Source organism: Meriones unguiculatus, chromosome 11, assembly GCF_030254825.1.
Source record: "Meriones unguiculatus strain TT.TT164.6M chromosome 11, Bangor_MerUng_6.1, whole genome shotgun sequence".
Lineage (NCBI taxonomy): Eukaryota > Metazoa > Chordata > Mammalia > Rodentia > Muridae > Meriones > Meriones unguiculatus.
In genome coordinates, this window is record NC_083359.1 from 88,838,835 (window position 1) to 88,863,026 (window position 24,192).

General features: G+C 43.8%; 1 protein-coding gene across 6 annotated transcripts in view; it reads right to left on the reverse strand.

Moving 5' to 3' along the window:
• Pbx1 (PBX homeobox 1) overlaps positions 1-24,192 on the reverse strand; it is a 311,127-nt gene that overhangs the window by 46,671 nt on the left and 240,264 nt on the right. For 4 of the 6 annotated variants that reach the window (XM_060364629.1, XM_060364628.1, XM_060364633.1 and 1 more), the window contains 2 exons: positions 20,918-21,030; positions 19,474-19,563 (listed from right to left, as the gene is read on the reverse strand). In XM_060364629.1, coding sequence (XP_060220612.1) covers positions 19,474-19,563; positions 20,918-21,030 — 203 coding nt within the window. The remainder of the gene's footprint in view (positions 1-19,473; positions 19,564-20,917; positions 21,031-24,192) is intronic. The other 2 variants (XM_060364632.1, XM_060364631.1) reach the window with 1 other exon arrangement.

Sequence of the window (24,192 nt, forward strand, 5' to 3'; positions counted from 1 at the left end):
CCTTCCTGACAAACACAAGGTGAAAACGGCCACCAAGGCCCCTGTTTCTTTCTTCTCTGCCACTTTTCTCGGACCAGAACAGAGGCCAGCCGGCAGCTGCCTCTCCCTGGCTTTGGAGGGTTCGGCAGGGCCTGTAGGTTTGAAGCAAAGCCTGCTGGGCTGAGCTGCTCCTGCCCATCTCCTCTCCTTCCTGCTCTTCCCCTGCGCTTACCTTAGCAGCACACCGTGATGCAGAGAATTCATCACCTGATGTGACAGCCCAAGCGAGCCTGGCACTAAGAAACTCTCATTTGCAACCCAGAAATACGCTGAGGTGCCGCAAACTGGCTGATGTCAGCACCAAGTTGAGCTAGATCTGCATCCCGGCCAGATGCCATTACCAGAGATGCCTTCAGCATGGAAGAAGACTTGTACGTGCTCCAGGCCCTCAATCACCCAGGCTGGTGGGCCAACGAAGATGCAAAACAAAGAACGTGGATATATCCTCTCTCCTCCTCTGGGCCCCGGTGTGTTACACGCACACTCATGCGTGCACGCATGTGTGTGTACACACACACACACATATATACACACTGTTCCATGTATCCCAGGCATATTAGTTCACATAAAAGCTACACCCTAGATCCGCAATCTTATTCTCTCTTCTTCCCTTCTTCTCTCCCTTTCTTCTTGGCCTCTGCTGCTGCTTCTTTCTCCTTCTCTCAGATGTGGACAGGGTCCCACTACAGAACCCATGCTGGCTTCAAACTGGTGATCCTCCTGTCTCTGGCTCTCCAGGGTTGGGATTACAGGTGTGTGCTATTGCACATGGCCTCATGCATTATTTTCCTATGAAGCTAGAAGAACTATGTTTTCCTAATGTGCCTCCTCAAGATAGCCTAGCGAGTGTTTACCAAAGACAGGCTTCGGAATGTAAAGCTGTGATTGCGAAGTCCCCTGGGGGTCATCCTCCAGTTCAAAATTTCCCAGGAAAATTTACAATGGGAAACAGATCTGGGCCCAGCCTGGCACTCCTCCAATCTTATCTCTAGCTGCCCCAAAGGGATCTCTCAAAAAATGTAATTTTGATCATATCACCGCCCTGGGTAAACCTTTCGAGACTTTCCACTGGCTTTCAGATGAGGTTCAGTGTCCTCACCGAGTGGCTAGCATCTTTGATTGCGTTTATTCCCAAGCCAACACTCTCATTTACTACTTCAGCCATCTCGGGCTACTTAGGAATTCCCATAACAGAGCAGGCCTGCTTCTTTCTCCTTGAATACAGCGCGCTCAAGCGTCCAGTAATACCCACTTAAGTAGGAGCTCCTCGCGAGGCCGTGTTTAACTGCCCTCTCGGCTCCGTTCCTTGGCAATGTCCACCTCTCCACCAGCTCCTCAAGGCTCTGTAAAGACCTGATCACCCGACCTATGCTGCCACGTCGCCGCGTGTGTTCCTTCACAAGACCCTCCCTCATTCACGGAAACGCGGAGGCACGGCTGTGTTAATATGTCTCCGACTCCAAAGAGCCGCGCCACAGTGTCTGTCTGACACAACATGAATTTTGATAGACCTATCTTGAAGGGGACACCGGAAGGTATAAATAAATAAACACATGGAGATACCAGAGCATCCACGCTCCATCAAGAAATGATACAGGAAGCTCAGTTCATTAGACTAGATAGAAGCAGTGATGGACGTTTAAAACTTATTCAAGATACTGAGCAGAAGGGGGTCTAGTGTCTGGGTAAATTCCGAATGCAGCCTGTAACCTTTCCCTTACTTACTAAACTGCCACCAGGGAGACGGCTTATTCCAAACAGTTTGCCGCGATTAACATTTACACGATAGCACTTTGTTTCCAGGGAGAAGAGTTGAGAAGAATATTGTACGAGGGCTTCACAAACCAACTCAAGAAGTGGCAGTGTCCAGACAGACTCAAGGACAAGGTACACTTCCTACCTGGAATCCAGACAGTTTCTAGGTCACCACTTTGAGCATGGTGAGCACTCTAAAATGTGCAGACAGGGCCCCTAAATGCCCCACCCCCTCCCGGAAATATGCTTTCCTATCTTTTCTCTTTCCAGGAATGAGACACACATGCAGCTTCTGTCTTAGGATGTGGGAACGAAGCTGGCATGTCCAATATAAAATATCCCTACACACGCCAAATATATGGACTTTTGAAAAAAAAGTTGTTTCGATATTGTTGTTGGTTGATAATACTTTATTTGCTAAATTAGGTAGCCTCTTTTGGGAATTTCCTGGGGCGGTACATGACTCAGCATCAGTTTTGGTGCCTAGCATGCCCTGACCCTGCGTATGAGAACCCTTGTATAGAAGCTCCTGTGTGGCTGAGAGGCTCGCTTCCTCACTGCCTCGGCTCTGCTTAACATCCATAGTTCCTTAAAGATCAGGATGTTCACCTGGTCTCAGAGTCAGGTGTCACCCAGAGAGCCTACCTGTCCTCATTCATATTTCCCTGAAATCAGTCATCTGCCTGGATCATCTTATGATACTCCTTCTAGGGTTCCTGTTTCAACAGCCACCTGGCATCGGGGGCTTCCTCTCTGACTGCTAGCTAGCACCTGGTGACACTGGTGGTTTCACACCGCTGTCACACTCCCATAAACTCAGGAGCCTTAGGATCTTGTGCAGGTCTTTCAGAAAGACAGTGCAATCAACATTCCTGGGAAACCATACTCACGCTGGCTGTAACAACTTTTGCAGTTTAAGATGCTGCAAAGAAATAGCAGGTTCTCTGTGGTCAAAGCGCTGTTTTATTACCCCAAAGAGAAGCCCAGTGGGAGCTTCTTTTGGCTTTACCTGCCCAGGACTCCTGGTCTCATGGACTCCATGTCATCTTCCAAGGCCAGGCTTGAGAGGTACATCCCTGTAGCCTTCTTCATGACACACCATCATCTATTTCTCTAGATTTCACTTCATTGACACTGAACCATGTCCAACCTTTATTTACCTTTTCAGATCTCCACGGGAACACCATCTCCTTTCTATGCTGATCACTTAGTTTTTTAGTTCTACCTTGTGCCATTTACTAGACATATGGTGGTAGATACAAAAATTAAGGAGAAAAATCTAGTTTCTAGCATCAACGATTTTAAAGTTTTGTGGAAAACAGACATTTTTAATCATCAAAAGAATACATATTGCATCTAGATTGTCCTAAGTGCCAGGACAGAATAGTAGATAAAGATTTCATGGACACTTCTGGAACGTCAGTCTGAAGGTGCAGAGAAAACAGTGATGTAAAAGAGTGGAATCAAGAGGCTCTCAGACAGTAAGAGGACTCTACCTATAGGCCGTGAGGAATTAAAAGGGGGGGTGGGTTGGGGAAAAGGGAAAGAGACAAGATAAGGCTGAGGATAGAGAAAACTCGATCACTGAACTTGAAGACCTTGTGGAGGGCTTGCTTTGACACTTTCTCTCAGTCAATAATGCAACAAGAAGCCACTTGAAAGCAAGGAACATATCCAATGCTGTGGCCTCTCAGTGAAACACTTGTGATGAATGAATGAAGAGCTGGCACTTTGAAAGCTTCCCTAGTACCCTAACCCTAGGGAGATGGGGCCCTGGCTGCCGGAGGCCATCATGGCTACAAAGATATACACGCTAGGTAATTTGTTTATTCTAGACCACAAATACATATTAGCATTGGCACATCAATCAATGGGAACTCATTCTTACTCCTCAGGGGAGGACACCAGGACTCAGAAACGAGGTTAACCAAACTTAGTTCCCATTATAGGCTAATACTTTGGGTGCTTCGGGCATAGGGAGCTGGGGCTGGGTGACAATGTAGAGTCACCATTCAGACATCCTCCAGACACCACTAGGCCTTCACTCGGGTGAAGGCAGGCGACTCAAGCTTGTGGATTACCTTCTGGGATCTGTTACTGAGTGGCTGCTACAACACATGGCTCAATCAGGCAGCATACATACAAACCATAAACTTGGCCTCAGAAAAACCAGGGCATTCTAAGCTCTTCCACTACTAACTTACAGCTCAGCTGACATCCACTTTCATGGATCTGGGGATATGACCCAGAAAAAACACCATTAAGTGTGCAGTACGCCTCGCCAGTTAGCATGGCTTATCTCACACTGGTGATGTATAGTAAGATAGAAAATCCAACCGATGTGAACAAACTCTCTCCTGGTCTTCCATCTGCTGCCTTCAGGGTGTGGGGTCAGTACCAACTGCACCTGAATTAGCATGTAGCATCCTCCAACATCCTCATGTGAAATGACTGAGATCAGCTCCCAGTCATGATCTGCTTTGGTGCTTCCTAGTGACTATCTCCCTCCCTCCCCCCATACAGTTTCAGGTCTAGGATGGATTGCTTTCTCACTGCTATTGAAAGTACAAGTAAAATGATCACGCCAAATGCTCCTATGCCCCACAGACATACAGGAATCCCGAGGCCAGCCATACAGTAAGCAGGGGGTTAAAACTGCAAAGTCAGTGCTTATTTAACTTTTCAAAGATTATCCTGATCTCCTGGGAAAAAAAAAGCTAAACCTGATCCAGCCAAATAGAGATGTCTTGGTGTAGAGAATTCTATTTATATCTGCATAAACATCCTCTAGCCTTAGAGCTGCACAAACCAAAACACAAACACACATACACACTCGCACGCACACACATGCACACTCACACACACTTTCCACATTTCTTGATGTTCAAGTGACACTAAGACAGGATCAGGGCTTATCTATGACACCCAAAGAAAACACACACACACCACCACCACCACCACCACCACCACCACCACCGTGACCACGACCATGACCACCACCACCACCACCACCACAGCTATAATGGAAAACAGAAGATATATAAGACAATGTTACTGACATAGCCAAATCTAGATGATTCAAGAAAAACACACTTTAAAAAAACAAAACAAAACAAAACAAAAACCTCTTGGGATAAATCATTCAATTGACTGATCTCATGTTGAACTGAATTCTTTATATCACCTCATAACCTTTGGTTTTGCTGCCAAATGTATTGTCTACTCAGGATACATACATATATAGTGTACACATTGCTGTGATGACGGTGGCTGAGCAGGAAACAGACACAGCCTGGTCTGCGAATGTGCCCTCGCCCTGTAAATCTTGAGGCTATTTACTGTCACAGGGGATGCTAAGCCTCTTACACTTTTCTGACCATCCAAGAGACAGCAATTACCCCAGATTATCAGACCAACAATGACATGCCGCGTAAAGAGAGACACTGAGCCAACTTCACATCCCAAAGACTGGCATATTCAAGTACACTTAGGACATTAATAGCAATTTACGTGCCATCACTGAGACAAAGCCACAAAGGCTCTGCTGGCAGCCTCTTATTTTGAAGCCTATTATTTGTGGGAGTCACAGGCTATAATCACAACAGAAACTTTCAAAACCCTTATCTTCTGTGACGCACCAAATCTATTTCAGAGCCGTAATTGCTATGTCACTGGAGAGTCTGGTGCTTAATGCACTCAAATGCCATTTAGTGTTTGCAGGGTCATTACAGCTAACAGAAGGGTGGGGGTGGGATATGGTGGGAGCTGAGCAGGAAGAAGCAGGCAGATATCGTGGAGGGACACTAGGCGCTATTGTGTCCGATGCACTTAAAGTGGACTTTTTTTTTAATGTTTATTGATGAAATGAGAGCAAGAGCTTGAAATAATCTATGGACTCAACAATTCCATGTCCAGGAGCTTTATTGTGTAGCTAGTCCATGGATGCTAGCAGGTACCTACTTTTATTCTCATCAAAGAGTAAGATGGCTGAGCTTTTTAACACCCCCCACACACTTTAGTTAATTATAGAAATCTTTGTCGAGGAAATGGTCCAGCTGTCCTGTGGGACGGGGACTCTGCCTTAGCCTTTCTAGATGTGGTACTATGAAAAGAGAAGGCAGAATGAGTGATGGTAAGCAGGCCAAGCTCAGGAGACTAGAAAAGTATGCTACTTACAGATGGTCAAAGAACACATTATGGAGACTGATGTAGAAACTGGCATAAGAAAAACATCAAGTCTCTCAAAAGAGAACTTGCGTGACCTAAGTCTAGCAAAGATCATAATAAAATGGTCTTTAAATGTATATAAATCCTATTTCTTCTACTGGGCAATGAACTAGGCAAGGAGAGACTTACTTATTTGTCTTAGGTAATAATAGGCATAGGTAACAATAGGCATCCTATATCTTCTGGGAAATGTTAAAATTACTATCCTATCTCTAGGTCCTTTTGGATAATTTTTAGGTTCTATTATAATGCTGAGTTGATTTTTAAGTAGGCTAGAAATACAGAAGATGTCAAGTTAACTCAGACTGTAGGGAGGCAAGTGTTCAATCCAGCTTTCCCTCTCAAGGTCCCACAGAGACAGTAAAAGACATAGGGCCTCATTCTGAATCCGTCTCCTTCATTTGGAAACAGAACTTTGCTCTCCAAGTGTTAGGTAAGTGCAGAAGTTAAGTCCTCTGAAATCAGTGAGGAAAAGATAAACATCTCAAGAACACGTAAGAGGCCAGTAAACATGAAAAAAAAATGTCTAACTTCATCACTAACCAAAACAACAAAACGATACATATTAAAATGAAACGGTTCACAAAGACTGAAAAATGGTCGGCATGATTGTTGAGGGTGCCAGGAAATTCCAGGTATACACGGCTAGGAGGAAGTACAACATAATGGAAATTTCCAGAAGACATGATTACAATACATTACAAAGACCTTAGGCATGTTCTTCTTCTCCTTTGATGTAGCAACTATTTTTTTTTCTAGAAATTTATCCAAGGAAATGATAGAAAATATGCATTGTGTTTTCTAAACCAGGAAGTTTAGCACCATGTTATTAGTAACGGTAAAAATTATGGACCTGCCCTATAACATTTTGCAAGGCAACTATTTAAAGTTATGTTTGAGAAGAATGTTTAATAATATGGAAAATATTCCTAACATTTTTGGGAAAATAGGTAGCCTACGAAATGACAGGTAACTCTTGTACACCCACATAAAAACACACACAGAGTGCTGGAAGACTGAAGTGCAAAAGGTAAATGGTAATTTTATTCTGTGTTATGTTTTGTTTTCTCTAATTTTCTACAAACTATTCATTTGTAATCGGGGGCAGGGAGAGAAAAGAAAAAGTACATTCCCGATTTAAGCAAGGTATATAAAGGAAAATCTATGTCCCTGGTAGATCTGGGGTGTGGCTAACTTTTAAAGTTTGGGATGAGAAGAAACCAGTAAGGTTTGTGACCAAACCCAGTTTTAGGAGGGAGGGCTCAGAAAAGTGGGGTTCTGGTTTCCAAGGAGAGAGTTACCAAGCCATTTCTGAGTTCTCTTAAAAATAAATACTCACCTATGAAAACTTAGACTGGTTTTTCTCCCTTTCCATGAAAAATAGCATCAAATAAAGAAATCCACCAAGACAAGATGGCAGCCTGCTTAGAGAATAGGCACTAGGCCTCTCTATATTCTTCTCTGCCATCATGCCCAACACAAAAACTGATTAGTAAGAGACCATAGGAGCATATCTGCTAAAAAAAAAAATGAATGAATGAGTGAAGGGATGAATTGTGGATCAAGTTCAAACCACATGACATCACCTCCCCAACAGGGAAGACAGAGACGTGGAAAGGCAGTTACAGTTATCTAATCCCTGTGAGAAATTTCTGGCATGTGGAGATATAGTTACAAGGGGTGAGTGGGAGGTCAAAGAGAATCTAATATAAACAGAAAAGGTCAAAAGGGATAAAGGCCTTTCTCGGGTATCTTTGTTGGGGAGACATTCTAGACTGCCCAAATAAATGTCTGTGCAGGTTTCAGGAGAAAAAAAAATTTCCAGTTTCAACAATCTGATTCCAGGTACCACCTCTACCAAAACCAAAACCAAAACCATCCTACAATAACATCAACAACAAAACCTCACAGTGGTGACAACTTCATCTTAGCCTGTGGTTCTCAATCCCTTAGGGGCCCTCATATCAGAGATTCTGCATATCAGAGATTTACGTTATGACTCACAGCAGTAGCACATGTAAGAAGTAGAGACAAAATGATTTTACGGTCGGGGTTCATCACAACGTGAGGAACTGCGTTAAAGGCTAGCAGCATTAGGAAGACGGAGAACCACTATCTAACATTATTTTCAAAAAGCATTCCTTAAATGCCAACGGCTGAAGTACTTTCTTTTGGATACAAGGTACAGGATCCTTTTCAGAAATCCATGGTCCAGAGAGAGGACAGGTGCGGATTGGCGAAAGAGTCCATCTCAACTTTAGGGTGGCGCAGAGCAGACCCCCGGAGTCTGAGCCATGTTCTGAAGCTGAGCCCATCTTGCCACAAGGTGTGAGCAGTATCGGGAGTCTTGACAATGAGGATTGCTTCCTGGGAAGGACAACCTTACTGGGGCCGGAAGAGAATGGACATTTGTAGCCCCAGACACTTCAGGAGAGGAAGAGAAGAGAATGCTGGGTTAGGTCCCCGTGGAAATTTATCAAAATACTAAATGATAGGAAATTGCCACTTGCAGGTCCATCTTGCCAGCCTTTCCAAGTTTTCTTGTGAATTAACTCTGGTGCGCCTCTAAACTATTCTGCTTACATTTTTAAGTAGTGGAAAATTTTAAGTAAATGTGAATTGGGGAAGTTGATGCATACGAAGTGCCTGACAACGAAAAGCAAGTCAGTGCGAGCAACCCATACAATTACATGTGTCAATTTAGCCTGTTAATTTTCTACCATTATTGTTTTTTAATTGCTCTTTAATTTACTACTTTATATGATTTCTTTATTTTATTACCACTTGGTCTGTTGCTTTAAACTTTGTGTCCTTGCTGATGGTATTTATTTAAACACCCGTCCTTATTTTGATTGTATTGTCCTCTTTAGTACTTGTGTATCTTAACTGTTTTTAACCTACGTTTTGTGTTTCAAATACAATTTTACCACTCTTCTGCCAATTTTATCCTGACGTCACCTTACAACTGAATTTTTACCTCATACTTCTGTTTCTTATTGTAGCACCCTTTAAAAAACTTTAACTCTTGCCATGTATTTTTTCTATTTATATTTCTTGATTTTATTCAAATAATATATTTGTATCCCTGTGCATTTAGTCTTTCAACTTATTTTTTTTAAGCGTTATGTGAATAAAAAGGAAAGAAGCTTGATGAAAATCCTACGCTATGGGGGGGGGTCTCTCCCTTTGTCTGGGAGAAATGACTATTAAGTGGCTACTATTCCATGTTCTTCCCTACTCACCTTTCAGCTTCTAACACAATTATTTAACATGCAAAAGCTATTAAGATACTCACAGGCAAAAGTCCCCCTCCTTCTCCCCCCTCCAGATTAGAAACAAACAAATGAAACAAAAAAACAAAACAAAACAACAACAACAAAACTCCTTCTTCTAACTGATCTGTGCTTTCCATATGCCAGGTGCAGGTTTTTTCTTCTGTCACAATGAACTACCCAATCTCTCCAAGAGATGGTTGCTTTACGGTCTCCCATTGCTTCTGGATTTCATGGGATCGCTGGGTTAAAAGTGACGTTGGACATGAAGAGCAGTCATATGCCTTATAATTTTCCAGCTTTAATTTTGACGGCAGAATTGACAAGCTACAAGCCAACCGAAGGGGGATGAGCAAGTTCTTAGAAGAGTTTTTTTCCCCCACACCCTTGAAGTTCCAAAACACTCATCACTGGGCAGGCGACTTCACAGATGCTCGGCCTACAAGGATCTTGGCAGCTCCCTCCACGTAAGTAGTTTAAGGACTATGGGCTCAGGGGTCCATTTGGACAAAAGCAAAAGGCAGAGGCTCTGGAGTGTGACTGCTGGGTCTACACCTAAGGCTGCCATGTGCACGTTAGTTGATCTTGGGTAAATGCTTAATCTTTCTGGTGGCAGCTCACAGATTCTAGTAGGAAACTCAATAAATGTTATGAGCTAGTGCTCCTGGCAGAATATACTGGCGGAGGCACAGCTGTGGAACTTTAGACACACACCGAGGCAGTGAGACATGTCTGCTGTCCTTTTCCCCTCTAGAAAGGTCTCTCCAGAATGTCTTGGCTGGGTGAGGGAAGGACTTGATGCTTCCTGGGACAGAGCATCATTCCCTGGCAGTGTCCTTTTGGTAGACACTCAGCTGAGGTCATGACCTCAAGTGGGTGGATGTATAGTCTCACGCAAGTGCTGACTATGTAGGAAAAAATTGTCTAAGACTGGGGAGATAAGACAGACTGAACCTGCAGATCAAGGACACTAGACTAAAAAACAGGGAAGGGGTGACAGGAAAAGAAAGGGAAACTTTAATATTCTACACACTAGGGAGTCACTCTGGAATTTCTGTTTATATATATTTCAAAAGCTTTTTTTTTTTAATAGACGGGGGATTATAATTCCCTTTAAAAAAAAAAGCATACCAGATCAAAAGCAAAGGCAAATACTGAATAAACCATATTACTTGACTTGAAATGGCTTTTCTAGCACTGCTTATTTCTAGGATAGCATAAGAATGAGGTTACCTGGGTCAGGAGTAGGAGGGGAACCTCAGACTGCCGGGAAAAGTCCAGACTATCTTGTGCTTACCTACGGGCTTTGCCTGCCCTTTTTGATTGTCTTTATAAATTATGAGAAAGGGGCGGGCATGTGGAGACACAGGACGGCAACCAAAACACAAGTGGGTTGCATACACCAAAATACTGAGAACGGATACTCACAGTTTGCACGTTAGGTTGTAGAAAAATTGGGCTCAGAAGTGAAAACACTACATGTAGATACTAAACTCTAGTCATTGATACACACCCCGGTAATATTTATGGAAGGGAAAGTGTATTACTTTCTGCAAGACAAGTATGGAATGTTCCAGGAACCAATGAAGGCTTAAAGGATGCAGATGGTATGTATGATGATGTTGGTAAAATGGCAGAATCTAGCCAGTGAGAACAACGGTAGTGCTTTAAAAAAAAAAAAAGTCATGTGTGTGAATGCACATGTGTGTAGGTGTGTGTGCACATGCATGGGACACAAGTGGAGGTCAAGACAAACTCAGGTGTCAGTCTGCGGGAGTCTTGTGTGCTTACACACTTCCTTTAAGACAGAGTCCTTCCTCCCCCATCAGTGGACTTGGAAAGGGGCAGGGAGGAGATGAGGGAGGGAGGGTGGGATTGGGAGGGAATGAGGGAGGGGGCTACAGCTGGGATACAAAGTAAATAACTTGTGATTAATATAAAAAAATAAAAATTATATTAAAAAAGACAGAGTCCTTCATTGGTCTGGGGTTTTGCCAGGCGGGCTGGATTTGGCTGAGAGCTTCCGGGGAACTACCCATCTAGACCTTCGGCCTCACCTTGGCAGAGCCAGGAATATAAGAGTGCACAGCTGTACCCAGCTTCTTACATAGGTTCTGGGGAATTCCGGATTCTCGTGTTTACAAGGACAACTGACCTATTGAAACCAATGTTAATTCCTTCTCTTAGGGAAGCTCTAATGCTAGGAAGGATCCATAGGTCTAGACGTTGCTAGAGGCTGGGTGCCTATAATCCCAGCACTCAGGGAGGCAGAGGCAGGCGGATCTCTGTGAGTTCAAGGCCAGTCTGGTCTACAAAGTGAGTACAGGACAGCCAAGGCTACACAGAGAAACCCTGTCTTGCAAACAAAACAAAACAAAACAAAACAAAACAAAACAAAACAAACAGAAAAGAAGTTGCTAGGCTATCTAGTAAAATCTCAGAAACTGATTTAATAGGTCTGGATGGGGCCTGAGGTTCTTTGCAGCTCACAGGCCCCCGTGTGATACAGTTGAGGGTCAGGCCATGCTTTGCACAGTCTAACAGAGCAGTTAAGGGGCCAACAAGGCAGAGGAGGTGAGCAAGGGGTTGCAAAGGTCACCACAGGGGACTGAAATAGAGCCTGCACTTTGTAGGAAGCAGAGAATGGTCGAGTCTTAGCCAAAGGGTTCGATGTGAACACGACCTGGGCAGGCTTGAAAAATTGTAATTAGGTGAATTAGTAGCTGAGAGAGCTGAAAATTACTGCAAGTGGAGACCATAATAAATGAAGGCAATCCTATATTTATGTTTTAAATCTTCTTCCATATTATCTCCTTGCTTAAAGCATATTCTTATGCTAATGTGTGTTAACTTCTTATACATGGCCAGTTTTTAATAATAGTTCTATTTATCGTAGAAAAGCAAACAGCATGGTGTTCTGTGTTTTCCAAAGCAAGCCAACCCTTCTTTTACAGCATGGCCACGCTTCTCGCACTAGAGCATCATTTTGGGTGTTTGTCAAATGACTGGCAGAGCACAGAGAAGGTCTCACTGCTCAACAGAGCAGCCAGTGGTTACAAGTGGCTATTTATTTTTAAATTAACTGAAATTAAGTAAAATTAAAAATTCATTTTCTTACAGTAGCCACATATCCTGTGTTCCATAGCTATGCGTTATTAACGATTAACATATTAAACAAGACTAAAACAGACTATTGTTACCGGGACAAAAGTCCCCGTGCTGTTGTTACTCGTAAAAAAAAAAAAAAAAAAAAAAAAAAAAAACATAGAAAAGAATGCATGACAAAGACCAATCATATTTTTAAGCATTTCATACATTTTAGTTGATTAGAATACTTATGTAAATGCCTCTTATGACATTCGGTTCAAAGATTCCTTTAAGATAATGCATTATATTGATTACATTAGGTGGTATAGCTCTCTGTTACAGAACCAGATGACTAAGGCAGATTACTTCCTCCCCTTTTGGCTTCTGGTGACTTTATGGATTGCCACAGCTATGTCCTATTAATCATCCTATAACTGATGTGGGATATTAGAAGGTTCTCAATAAACATTTGTTGAACAAATCATTTATTCATTTTTTATCCACACTGTGAAACTGAAGCAGATTTAGATATGAAGAGATCAAAATATTTAATATTTAGAGATGCAGAACAAAATCTCCTCAGAGTCAAGTATAACTAGAGCAGAGACATCAAAAATTTACCCATTTTTACTTTTGTATGGTAATAATGAGGTTTTTCTAAGAACAGAAGAGTATATAGTCTACCCAAAACAAGCTTGTCTAAGAACACAGACTTCCCCAGAAAGCAAGAGTAGGCCAGAGTGGGCCCAGGAGAAAGTGGTTGTCTTTAGAAATGGAGACTGTTTCCCACATTTGGGCTTTGCTTAATTTGGTTTGCTGTTTACTGAAGTCTATGGGGCCATGTCCCTTTCAGAGCAACCACAGAAGCAATTTTCCCTTCTGAAATTGTGATTTTCCTTCACTGGGGAGAAGGCAGGAGCCATGTGAGTCTGGAATAATTTCTCAGAACCTGAGAGTGGGCCGAGCTGGGCAGAATGCTAGAAACACCAATTTCAATGAAAAAAACAAACCATAGAGGACGTTGGCCATTTCACAGCCTAGAATTTTCCCAGCAGCACAGAATATCTTTTATTTATGTCTTTGAATATCTCTCCTCCAGATGTGCCCCATCAGGGTCCTGTGACAAGGGGCTAGGGCAGAGCCCCAGGCTGGTGACGGGAAGGGGCTGAGAAAAAAAATGGACAGGGTCCACATATGTATGGCCAGATTCTGATCAGTTTCCTTCATGACAGAACTCTTGCCTAAATCAGAAGACCTTTAAAAGTTAACACCATGTCAACTCTTGCATGAGAGACTTTTTAAAAACAGTTTTTCGGTTCATAGTTGTTAATGAATCAAAAAAAAAAAAAAAAGACAAACAAAACCCAGTGCTATAATGTTATATACATCCATCATTTTTCCTAGCCACCAGTTTAAGTGCTATTAAAGGCACCACAAGTAAACGTGCCCAGATCATTTCCTGACTCATTCATTTGTTCTAATATTGGCCTGGTCACTCACCCATTCAATAATAATAAGCACTTTTTATCTTTGGGGGAATGCATATATGTCATGTAGCATATAGGTCAAGTTAGAAAAACCCTCTACCTGAAATAATACAAAACTCTCATGATGGCGTTAGAGAGATGGCTCTGTGGTCTCTAACCCTTTCAATTTAACCCCTTCAAAATTCACATTCAAGTTCAATTAAACTGGGTACAACCAAACTGAGTGTTTAAAGATTTGCATTACGAACACCCCTCTTTCTCAATTCCACAACTTTGCTTGTGGCAGCACTGTCTCAATACACACAAGCGTCAGGTCTCTCGGAAGTAGCTGAGACGAAAGTAAAGTCCTGGCATGTGGCTAAGGGTTGCTAAATAAACCACGTGACATCTAAGTGCCTGACACGTGTGTACTGGATATTTCTGTCCTAATGATTTACATTCTACTTATCTATTTAAGTAATGTTCATTTGTCCTTTTCCACCTAACATGAGAAAAAAAAAAAAAAAGACAACCCAAACAAAACACCTACGTTACAATTTTTCAAGATTAAAGATTCATCTCTATTTTTCCATTTCTATAATTATCACAAACCAAAAATTAATGGATTTCTCCGCCTGATTACTGGATGCCACTGGCACGCTGCCTCTAGAGATAACACTCACACTCACATTTTCACTAAAACCTTTGAGTAAGCAAAAATCTATAGGCGGACTGACATTCCAGGCTGGCCTGGCCGCAGCAAATTCACTCCCTTAACTCACATTTCAAAACAATTTAAAATAAATAATCTCACCCTACAGGGCAATGGTTTTGCTTTTACAAATCTTGAACTCCAAAGGGAGGAATTTCTTGGAGTCAGACTTCCTCCTCCTGCCCATTTGAACTCAAGATACAATCTGGTGGGGCGGGGAGGAAAGGGGGGGAGAGCGGGTGGGCTGGAAAGTTGATCTGCTGTCCCTTTAGCTGAGGAACTCCACTGTCGCACTGCAGGGGTCTGGGATTTCTGAGGCGAAAGAGACCTTCAGGTTCTGGGGACCTGGGAACCCCCGGTTCTAAGTTCCCTCCTTTTGGGTTGCTTCCACTCTCCTCTGATCAGGGTGCACAGGCTCCAGCTGCACAGTGGGTGCGGGGAGCAAGGAGAGTCGGTAGTGACACAACAAACAGGTGCTCTCCCAGAGATTCCCTAAACAAGGCAGCGCCTCTGAGACGAAGCAGGACCTGCCCTGCGGCGGTGACGCTCAGCAACATCACCCTACAACATGTGGAGTGGAGGAGGAGATCCTTGGATTGTATTCTCTCACAAAACACATGTTCCTAAGCATTTAGAGGGCGGTTTGTTTGTGAAGCAGGGCCTTGCTGTGGAGCCCAGGCTCGTCTTGACCTTACAATCCTCTCATCCCCTTTCTAAGCATATACTGCCTACTTATGGATAAGTGAAGTACTTAATCATTATTACTAAATACCTTACACCTCATATATCTAATATATAACAGCTTATATATTAAATGTGGACATTAAGAAAGTGTTTTGGACTTAGTAGCATCTTTTCTTCTTCTGATTGACATTTTCACAGAAAAAAAAAAAGAAAATAATGTATCTACATACACATATGTAGAGATGAATGGCGCAATGGTAACAAATATACTTTGTGAATTTAAGTGCTACAAAAGAAGTTTGTGTGTGAGAAAATAGACGGGGAGGATTAATAGAAAGAAAGATGCCAAGTAGGAACTGAGCTTGGGGCAGTAAATCTGATTGCAACAGTAATGGGATATAATGTAGTGTAGAAATAAAAGGGACACGTTTGAGGATGGCAGAGAGGGATGCAGGAGAGATGGCTCAGTGGCGTAATCTCCAGGGGCACCAGGCACTCACAGGGAGGAGGGAGTTAAAGAGGTAGCCAAGTGAAGGTCAGTGGACCACATGAATTGGAACCCAGAGTTTAAGGCCAGGTAGGTTGGGCCAAAGACTATGGAATCCTGTACGTGGACTCGGACAGAGTCTGGGCTGCATAGGCAGGCAGTAGAGACTGCTAGGGACTTCTGAATGTCACTGGAAGACTTCAGTGGGTATGTGCAAGAGAGGCGGCAAAATGAAGACAGCCACAGTGTCTGCTGCAGAATCCTAGTTGGTAAACTACTTTCAGAACGAGGGCGGTGGCAGGAGTGAAGGCATGACGTCAGTAGTTCGGCATCCTTCAACGATGTCTGACTGACAGGGAAATGGAAGAGTCTCCTGGAGCTACTTAGAGTCTCTCTTTGTCTATCAAGAATTGTCTCTGGTCATACGAAAACACAAAGTATTTCAGGAGACGTAGTTTACTCCTCACGGTGGCTGAAAGGGGATCTTGAGGTATGGCATAACTCTCTGTCCATTTCAAATCCATGTCTTTCCACCAGAGCAGGGCCCTAACCTTCCCTCAATAGGAAATAATCCCTGGAAAACTCCTCATGAAGAGGAAAAAAAGATCAACCCCAAAAGTTATCACTAGAAGTACTTGACACCGTATTCATGTGAATCAATGTATGCTTAGCCAATCCCCTTTCTGTTTACATCCTCATTTCCCCCAAAGCCGTCCCTGATGCTGGGATTACCAGACAGGCCATCTACTTTTATAGGACCTCATCTCTACCCCTTTGTAGTCCCGTTGCTCTGAGCTCGATTAAAGGCGAGAGGTCTACACTTTTACAGGACTTAAAAATAGACATTAGTTGGATAAGATATGGGTGCTGTGGAAACCCAGCCAGGGAGCAGATGACTGCTGCCCAGAAAATGTCCTCCATCAAATGAGACACAATCCAGATCCCAGCTGGGAATTCCATTGCTGCTTTGGGTTTAGAGATTGTTTATTTTTGCTTTTTGGCTTGGATCTTTCATTCCTGTCTTTTGTCTCTTCTTGGGTCCCCTCCCTTTTTCTTTCTTTATCTTGGCAGTGAAAACCCTGCTCTGTGTGTGCCCATGCCCCAGCTCCTAATACCACCATCTAAAAATACTCTTGCTACATAGAACAAGCCTCATCTCCTGCAGGTGGCCCATTTAAAAACTGACACCAAAGCAATGTATCATGTTACCACTGTCCTTTGACGCACTTAGCCTGTATATTAAAGACCCAGAAATAAAGTTACTACAATTTACAGAGAGGAAAAAAATGTAATACACATGAGGAACTCAACTGGCATTTTCCAGCCTGTGTGTGTGTGTGTGTGTGTGTGTGTGTGTGTGTGTGTGTGTGTCTTGCGGAATCAGACATAACTGTCTGCACATGTTTGTTACACTATCGCAAAAATGATTTTTTTCCAACCCTCCAGGTGACGTCAGAAGGATCAATACTGGATGTCCCCTCCCTCTGCGCCCACTACTCACTCCGGCGTTGCAGTTAGGGGTCAAAAGGAGGCCAAACAAAAAACCTACTCTTAGACCTACTCTGTCCTTACAACTCAGTGTATTTCAGCTTCTTTTTTTCCCCGAATATCTGCATTTTTGTTTCTACTTCTTACACATTCTTCATAGCCTTCTCTTTCATTGTGCACAAAATCATCTCTGGAAAAGTCTGGTAGCTCACAAACATTCAGCAGTGCACAGATGCCTGTGCTCTTAGCACCAAAGACACCCAGCTCCTTCCCGCACTCGGACGCTTTTTGAGAATGCGTGTTCCACAGGGAACCTTGTGCTCTCCCAAGCGGGCTTCCCAGCAAGCCACCGCTAGCTCAATGATAACAATGACTAATAATATGGGAAGGCTCCCTCTCTGGACTCTTCCAGAAAGCGACATGACTATTTTAAGGTATGTCCAACAAGACAGGCTGGCCTTGCCTTTCTTCCAGAGAAAGAAAAATAGTTAAGACATGAGCTCAGGAGAGATCCTGCCTGAAAACGGAAGACAGAAAGAACTCTTAACTGTAAACAGCACCTATCACCTACCTACCAGTCACCACCTAGTGACTGGCTCGCTTCTACCATATCCATGCCAAGGTGCTGGCCAAGCCATGTATGAGGCTCTATAGTGACGGGAGACCTTGAATGTTAGAAAGGCTATCACATATACCTGAAATCTATTTCTCTGATGCTTCTACTCAGTGAACACAACCTGTCCTATTTAGACCATTCCTGATGAAGTTAATCCCTCTCTGTGAGGACAGCATTAAAATTATTATATATTACCTATACTTTCTCTTTTAGATCAAAAGAATTATTCTTCCTTGTGTGCGTGCAGTTTATGTATGTGCTTGTGTGCTTATGTGCATGCGTTTATGTATAAAAGTGTTGTATGCGTATGTTGAGGCTAGAGGTTCAAGTCCGCTGTCTTTCTCCATTGCTCTTTGCTTCAGTTCTTAAGACTGGGTCTCTCTCATGAGACTATCTGGCTAAAGAGCTCCTAGGGGTTTCCCTGTCTCTGCTTCCCTAGTGATAGGTTTATGGTTGCGTTGCCAGATGACTTTTTACATGGTTACTATGGCTTCAACCTTAGGTGTTCATTCTCTCATGGCACACACTTTACTGATGGAGACATCAGCCCCGCCATTCCTCAGTTTTAAAAGAATTTTTCTTCATCTGATGAAATAGTTGCTCTCTTCTTGATTCCTTCCAGATGTGCCATAATTGGGTAGGACAAGACTCATTGCGGGGTTGAAGGGGCCACACCCCCCCACATCCTTGTCGACTTCATGCCGCAATTAGAATAGACTGAGTTCACATTATTAAATCATGACTACATTGCCTCCCTTCCACTCCTAACTTGTTTTAATCATACCAACAGCAACAAACAATAGCCAGGTTCTCCATCAACCAACCACAGCTCTGCTTTCTTTAGCAAGTCCAAGTGGGTCATCCCACTGGAGTCTCCTGTGACCTCTAAAAGCCCGGAAATCACCCCTAAACTAAAGAACAACCTCCTTTTCCAGGCTTCCCTCATGTCCCAGCTTGCTGTCATCACTGCTGAGATAGCAGACGATTGATCTGAGAAATCAAGTTGGATTGCTGTCCCAAATCTACACTCGGTTCTCCTTGTGTCTGTCTGATCGATTTCACTCTGTGCGACATAGCTTGTCGCTATGAATTTTCATGCCAGTCAGGAGCCGCCAGCGCACCCAAGAACAAGTGGAAGATGGTCCGCACCCCTCCCTGTCCCTTCGACATTCTAGGCCTTGGTGTCAAATTTTCTTTTTTTTAAATCATCTATTGACAGATTGGGGAAAAGGTGTTTTATTTCTATGGCCACAGACCGGGATGCAATGGATGTGGGCCACTGGTTTTCTCTTCCAGGTGCCCTGGTCCCAGCCTGTGGTGACATTTCCTACCACTGCTGTACTAGGTGTCACCTGTTTAGCAGCTCCTCTCAGCTGAACGCATGTGGCCGCAGGTGCCACGAAAACACTGATTGCGTCTGACAGCCCTAGACGCCAGCTGCCTGCACGGAGCCGGCCCAATCACCACGTTCTTTTGCGGGGAGGACGCTGCCGATGGCATGACCGATGCAGAAACAAGAAACTAGGTGACTGCAAGGCGGAGACAAGTCCTACTAAGTGGCATTCTGGGCCCTGTGGCTTTGAAATAATTGGCAGTGATAGAATAGAAACAAAGGGTCGGGGGAAGCCTTGTTTGCTTACACTGATGCCCTGCGGACTGTACATCTGACTGGCTGCGAGTCCGTCACTGTATCCTCCTGTCTGGCTGATAACATGGCGAAGGGTATCCACCTAGACAGAGGAAAAAACAACGGAGAGGCAATTAGTCAGGGGTGGAGGAAAGGATGCGGTGCATCATCATTGTACAGGCTACCGATGGGACAGGCCACATTAAAGCATCCTAGAAATGCTCTTCCTGGGGAAGCATCCATAAGGAGGAAGGTGGGACTCCCCGTGATGCCAAATCCATTTGTTACTTATGAGTTCAGTAAAGACAGTAAACTGAGACAGATCGCACAATGCTGTGCGAGGTGACAGGGACTATTGTGCTAGAGGGGGTAGAGGGAAGAGGACCAAGAGGCTTCTCCTTCCCCCACTTTCCTTCCCTATGGTGCATCCCACAAAATTTGTAGGAGAGTCAAGCTTTTGTTTAGTCTTGGATAGCCTCATCACAGAGAGAGGGGATGGGGATTAAGACCCAGGTGGGTTTTTATTTTGTTTGTTTTATTGTTGATTGTTTTTTTTTTTTTTTTGAGGATTTAGATGATAGTAAGCCTTTTAGTCACATGACAAAAGTCTGCCTATATCACCTCAGATTTGTTTCCAGGCAGTGTTTCCTGAGCAAGGGCTGAGTCACCAGCCAGCTGTCTATTCCAGGCACGGAATGCTTTCTGTCCCACGTGTCGGGTAAGACACATGGGTAGACGTGGCTCCTGTCTTCCCAAGTCATTGTGACCCAGATCATACGACTTCAACCTCTCACATCACACTTCATGCTGAGGTAGCAGGATGGCTTCCTGAGGTATCTGTCTTGAAGGCGGATGGCTTTACTAAGAAGCACAGAGGATTTATACATACGTGACTTGATTTTTGGTTCCTTGTAAGGTCTTATCCTCAGAAACTCAAGTCCATTGACCTCAGGAGTGACTAAGCATATGTGTTCAGTTGAGCTGGCTTTGGTGGTTTTAAAGCTAAAAGTGAAAACAGGCGATACATTTGCCTGATCATTTGATGACTTCTTTATGTTGGCAAATCCTGAAGATGGGAAACCATCAGACGAGAGGGAGGATTGGGAGAGACAACGGGCTGAAATTCCTCTTCCTCTGAGGAATAGTAAAGACACCAGTTCTACCTGCCTCACAGGCCTCCTTCATCTCACTGTGTACTTGTTCCTTCCCTGCCTTCCTAGTCTAGTGTGACTAACAAGCCAGAGCCAGAGATACTCACAAAGCATGGACACGATCCCCTAGGATACTGGTTGTCTTTGTTCTGTTTGGTTTTAATCCTAATTGGGTTTGACTGGTGTCTGTCTGCCTTTCCCTTCCTTGCTTTTTCCTTCTGTCTGGACAGGAGCAGGGAGCTGATGCAACTGAAGGCCCCTGGACTCTACTGAATTAATCTGGTGGCATATTGGCTGGGTCCCTACCTGTGATTGCACGTTGGCTCCAACCTGGGCCCCTTGGTAAGAATCCCCATTGAGTGACTGCACGCTCATGAACAAATCTCCAGAGTTTGACATGTTAAAAGAACTGGAAGAACCTGGAAAGGAAAGAGTGAGGCACCTGAATCACAGAAAGGAAAAGGCTCAACCCTGCAACCAACAGCCAAGAGGAGAATGACATGCAAAGCAACACCCCCCCCACCCCAAATCAAACGTAAGGCGAAAACAACATCCGCAGAGCCTGGTTAGTAGCATGAAGAACAGAGCAGGCAAGAGGGTGCGCGCTGTTGCTGTTACGTGGAGTGAGTCCTCACTACAGATGTCATTTAAAGTGCTCTCTGCTAGGGACTTCAGGCTGAGAAAGAGAAGCTGCATTCTTCCAGCGTAGGCTACTTAGGATTTGTCTTTCATGCCTCTAATGTTCTAGGGTCGGCCAGGAGGCCGGTAACATGGAGACTATGGCCAATAATATGGGTTGGCCAGTGACATTTCTACCAGCATAACAGAGCACTGCGGCACCTTTTCTGGATTCTAAATATTCTTTGCTGAACCCATTGACTCACACTGGGGACAGCACACAGGAGGAGAGTACATAGAGGCAATGTCTCCCGGGGCCATTTAATACTCTCGATTTCTAGATATAAACTTCTTTGCTAGGTAGCAACAGCCCAGGAAACCCCAAAGACTGCAAGATTATGTCAGAATGGCCTATTCTTTCCATCAGTTGCCAGAACACAGAAAGATGAAGCAGAACACTGGGCCAAGATTTTCAAGCATGCATGAAATGCTTCTGGAGTTTTTTTTTTTTTTTTTTTAAAAAAAACAGGCCTCCAGCAGGAGAGTTTAGCATGGGCTTTCACCTCACAGAGAGGAACTTTTCATCTGGTTGGCCTTAGGTCCTCTGGGATGAACCTAGCCCAAACGCACCCTGAACATCAGGGCTTAGGAAGCTAATTAGAGCTCTGAAGGCATCGTGCAGCTCAGCGCATGGGAAAGAAAGCTCAACGTGCAAGGCTTGGTTAAAACATGACGTTAGCCCGGCGAAGGAGAAACCTCAGGGACCCAGGTCAGTTGCACTGTGTGACTCCTAACCCTGTGCTCTTGCCCTGAGATTCTGCTGACAGCCACCGCCAATGGGGAATCACCCAGCCATGAGTCATGCCTCCTGCCTGATGCTTTCTGTCTCTTCTCCCAAGACAGGGATCTGAGCTCAGCAAGAGAGCTGTCTATTCACGGGCAAGCAGAGGAGAAGACCTTCTTTTTTTTCCCCCCCAGAGAACAGCCACTTAATAGGCAGAGTGTTCTCGGCTCTGCCATTGCCCTTGATATACAACTGTCTTCTGTGTCACTGAATGTCAACAGCAAGAGCCATTTAGAGGAAGCAGGTGTTTGTAATCTTGGGCACAACCCCAAGTTAAGAACTATCTCCATTTTCCTTTGTTATGGGGAGTTTGCATCCTCATGCAAGAAGCTGTGTAACTATATTTCTACATGAACTGATGCTGCCTCTAGCCCTCTTCTCATTCCTGCTTTTCCATGCTAAGGAAATGCCATCTTCATGGGTTGAGGGGGACTCAAATATCAACTAAAGGATTGTGTCTTGTCTGGCACTTTTTTTTTTTCCTATTTGGTTTATCTGAAAGGAATTAGAAACATTGGATCTTAGCCAAAACAGGAATAATATCTCATCATGTACAGTTTCTATTCAGTCAGTGGGATAAGGACTTTGGCCTGTAGCTGGCCCCCATTAGTATGGCACATGATTTTTGAAATCATCATCCCCAACTATGAAAGAAGCAGCCTGTATTGCAGGTCGCACTCATGTGCTTGTATACCAAACCCAGATACCGACATGAGTTGCAGCCGCCTCAGATCAAGTTTGTAGTCACAAAGACAAAGCCTAAACCATGAAGCCATTTCTACATTAAGCGTCCTGCTAAGCACTTGTCAAAACCGAGAACCTACAATACAATACAATAGCTGTATTCATGTCATCAAACTTCCCATGCTCCTTGGTCCCAAAGTCCTGAGTCTGAAGCCTAGGTACCTTATTTCTCTCCCACTGTCAGATACCATGTAATAGTCACACATGCTGTATTCCCGGCTGAAGGCTTATTGGTAATCACTACACAAACTGTGCCATGGGAGAAATCCCTAAAGGGCTACACTGATGCCAACGAGCATGGCATCCATAGGAGCATGCAGACAAGGAGTGTGCCATTTATAAGATATATACTGCAATTGACACAGATGATTTTAAAAAAATATATGTGCATAGATAAATTGTAAATATGTCTAGCTGTGTAATATACGCAGAGATAAATATGCGCATACAAATGGACTTCATGTACAAATGCATTTGTATCAGAACAGTAATTGCAGAAATAGTCCCTTGTGCTCGTTAGCTGTGCTGTTTCAGCATTTCAAGGTCTCTGTACACCCAGGTATGGTACTGTCATGGCTTCTGACTGTCCATTGAGAATCTAGAGGCAATGATGTAGTGGATGGATGGGAACAGGTGCTCCTAGTAGCACCTTGTATAAAAATAAAAATAAAGTCTACACAAGCATCAAGGTACGTGTGATTGTGTGTGTGTATATGGGGGGGGTTATCTACCCAGCATTGAAGGTTGGAAAAAATGAATCATTGAATGGAGAGCCTCCTGAGAAGTGCAAACTTCCCAGACAAAATGTGAACAGACTTTCTGGGAAGTCCCAGAGAGCAGCTGTGTGGGCCCCCGTTTGCTGAGACCATCCAGTCACTCTATCTGCAGGGTGCTTCAGAGTAAGCAGCAATGGAGAGAGGCTCACTCTGAGATGTGCTTGGCAGCTGAAATGTTCTCAGTTTGGCTTAGGATGAAGGCAAGTGCCACACAGATCCTTGGGGTGCCTACAAAGTGGCATCTGCACTCAGTTAGACAGAGAAGGAATAAAGGAATACCCAGGAATCTAACACATTTGCTTGGGCAAACACTGTGACATGGAAATGTGCTAACATCCATTTTCATACAGCGAGTTCCTACAGATAGTATTTCACTTCAAATGATCTTTAGGAGTCTAAAGTTCCTCAGAAAAACAAAACGAACAAAGCCCAAATATGCAATAACAACCAATTAGAATAACAGTAAAATGTAGCAAACCTAGACCCAGAGGACCATTCCCCAGTCTTGGCATTATTAACACTTTCGGCTGGATAAATCTTTGCTTCAGGAACTATCTACTGTCTTGTGGGATGGTTATGTGGATCTTTGTCTCTTTGTC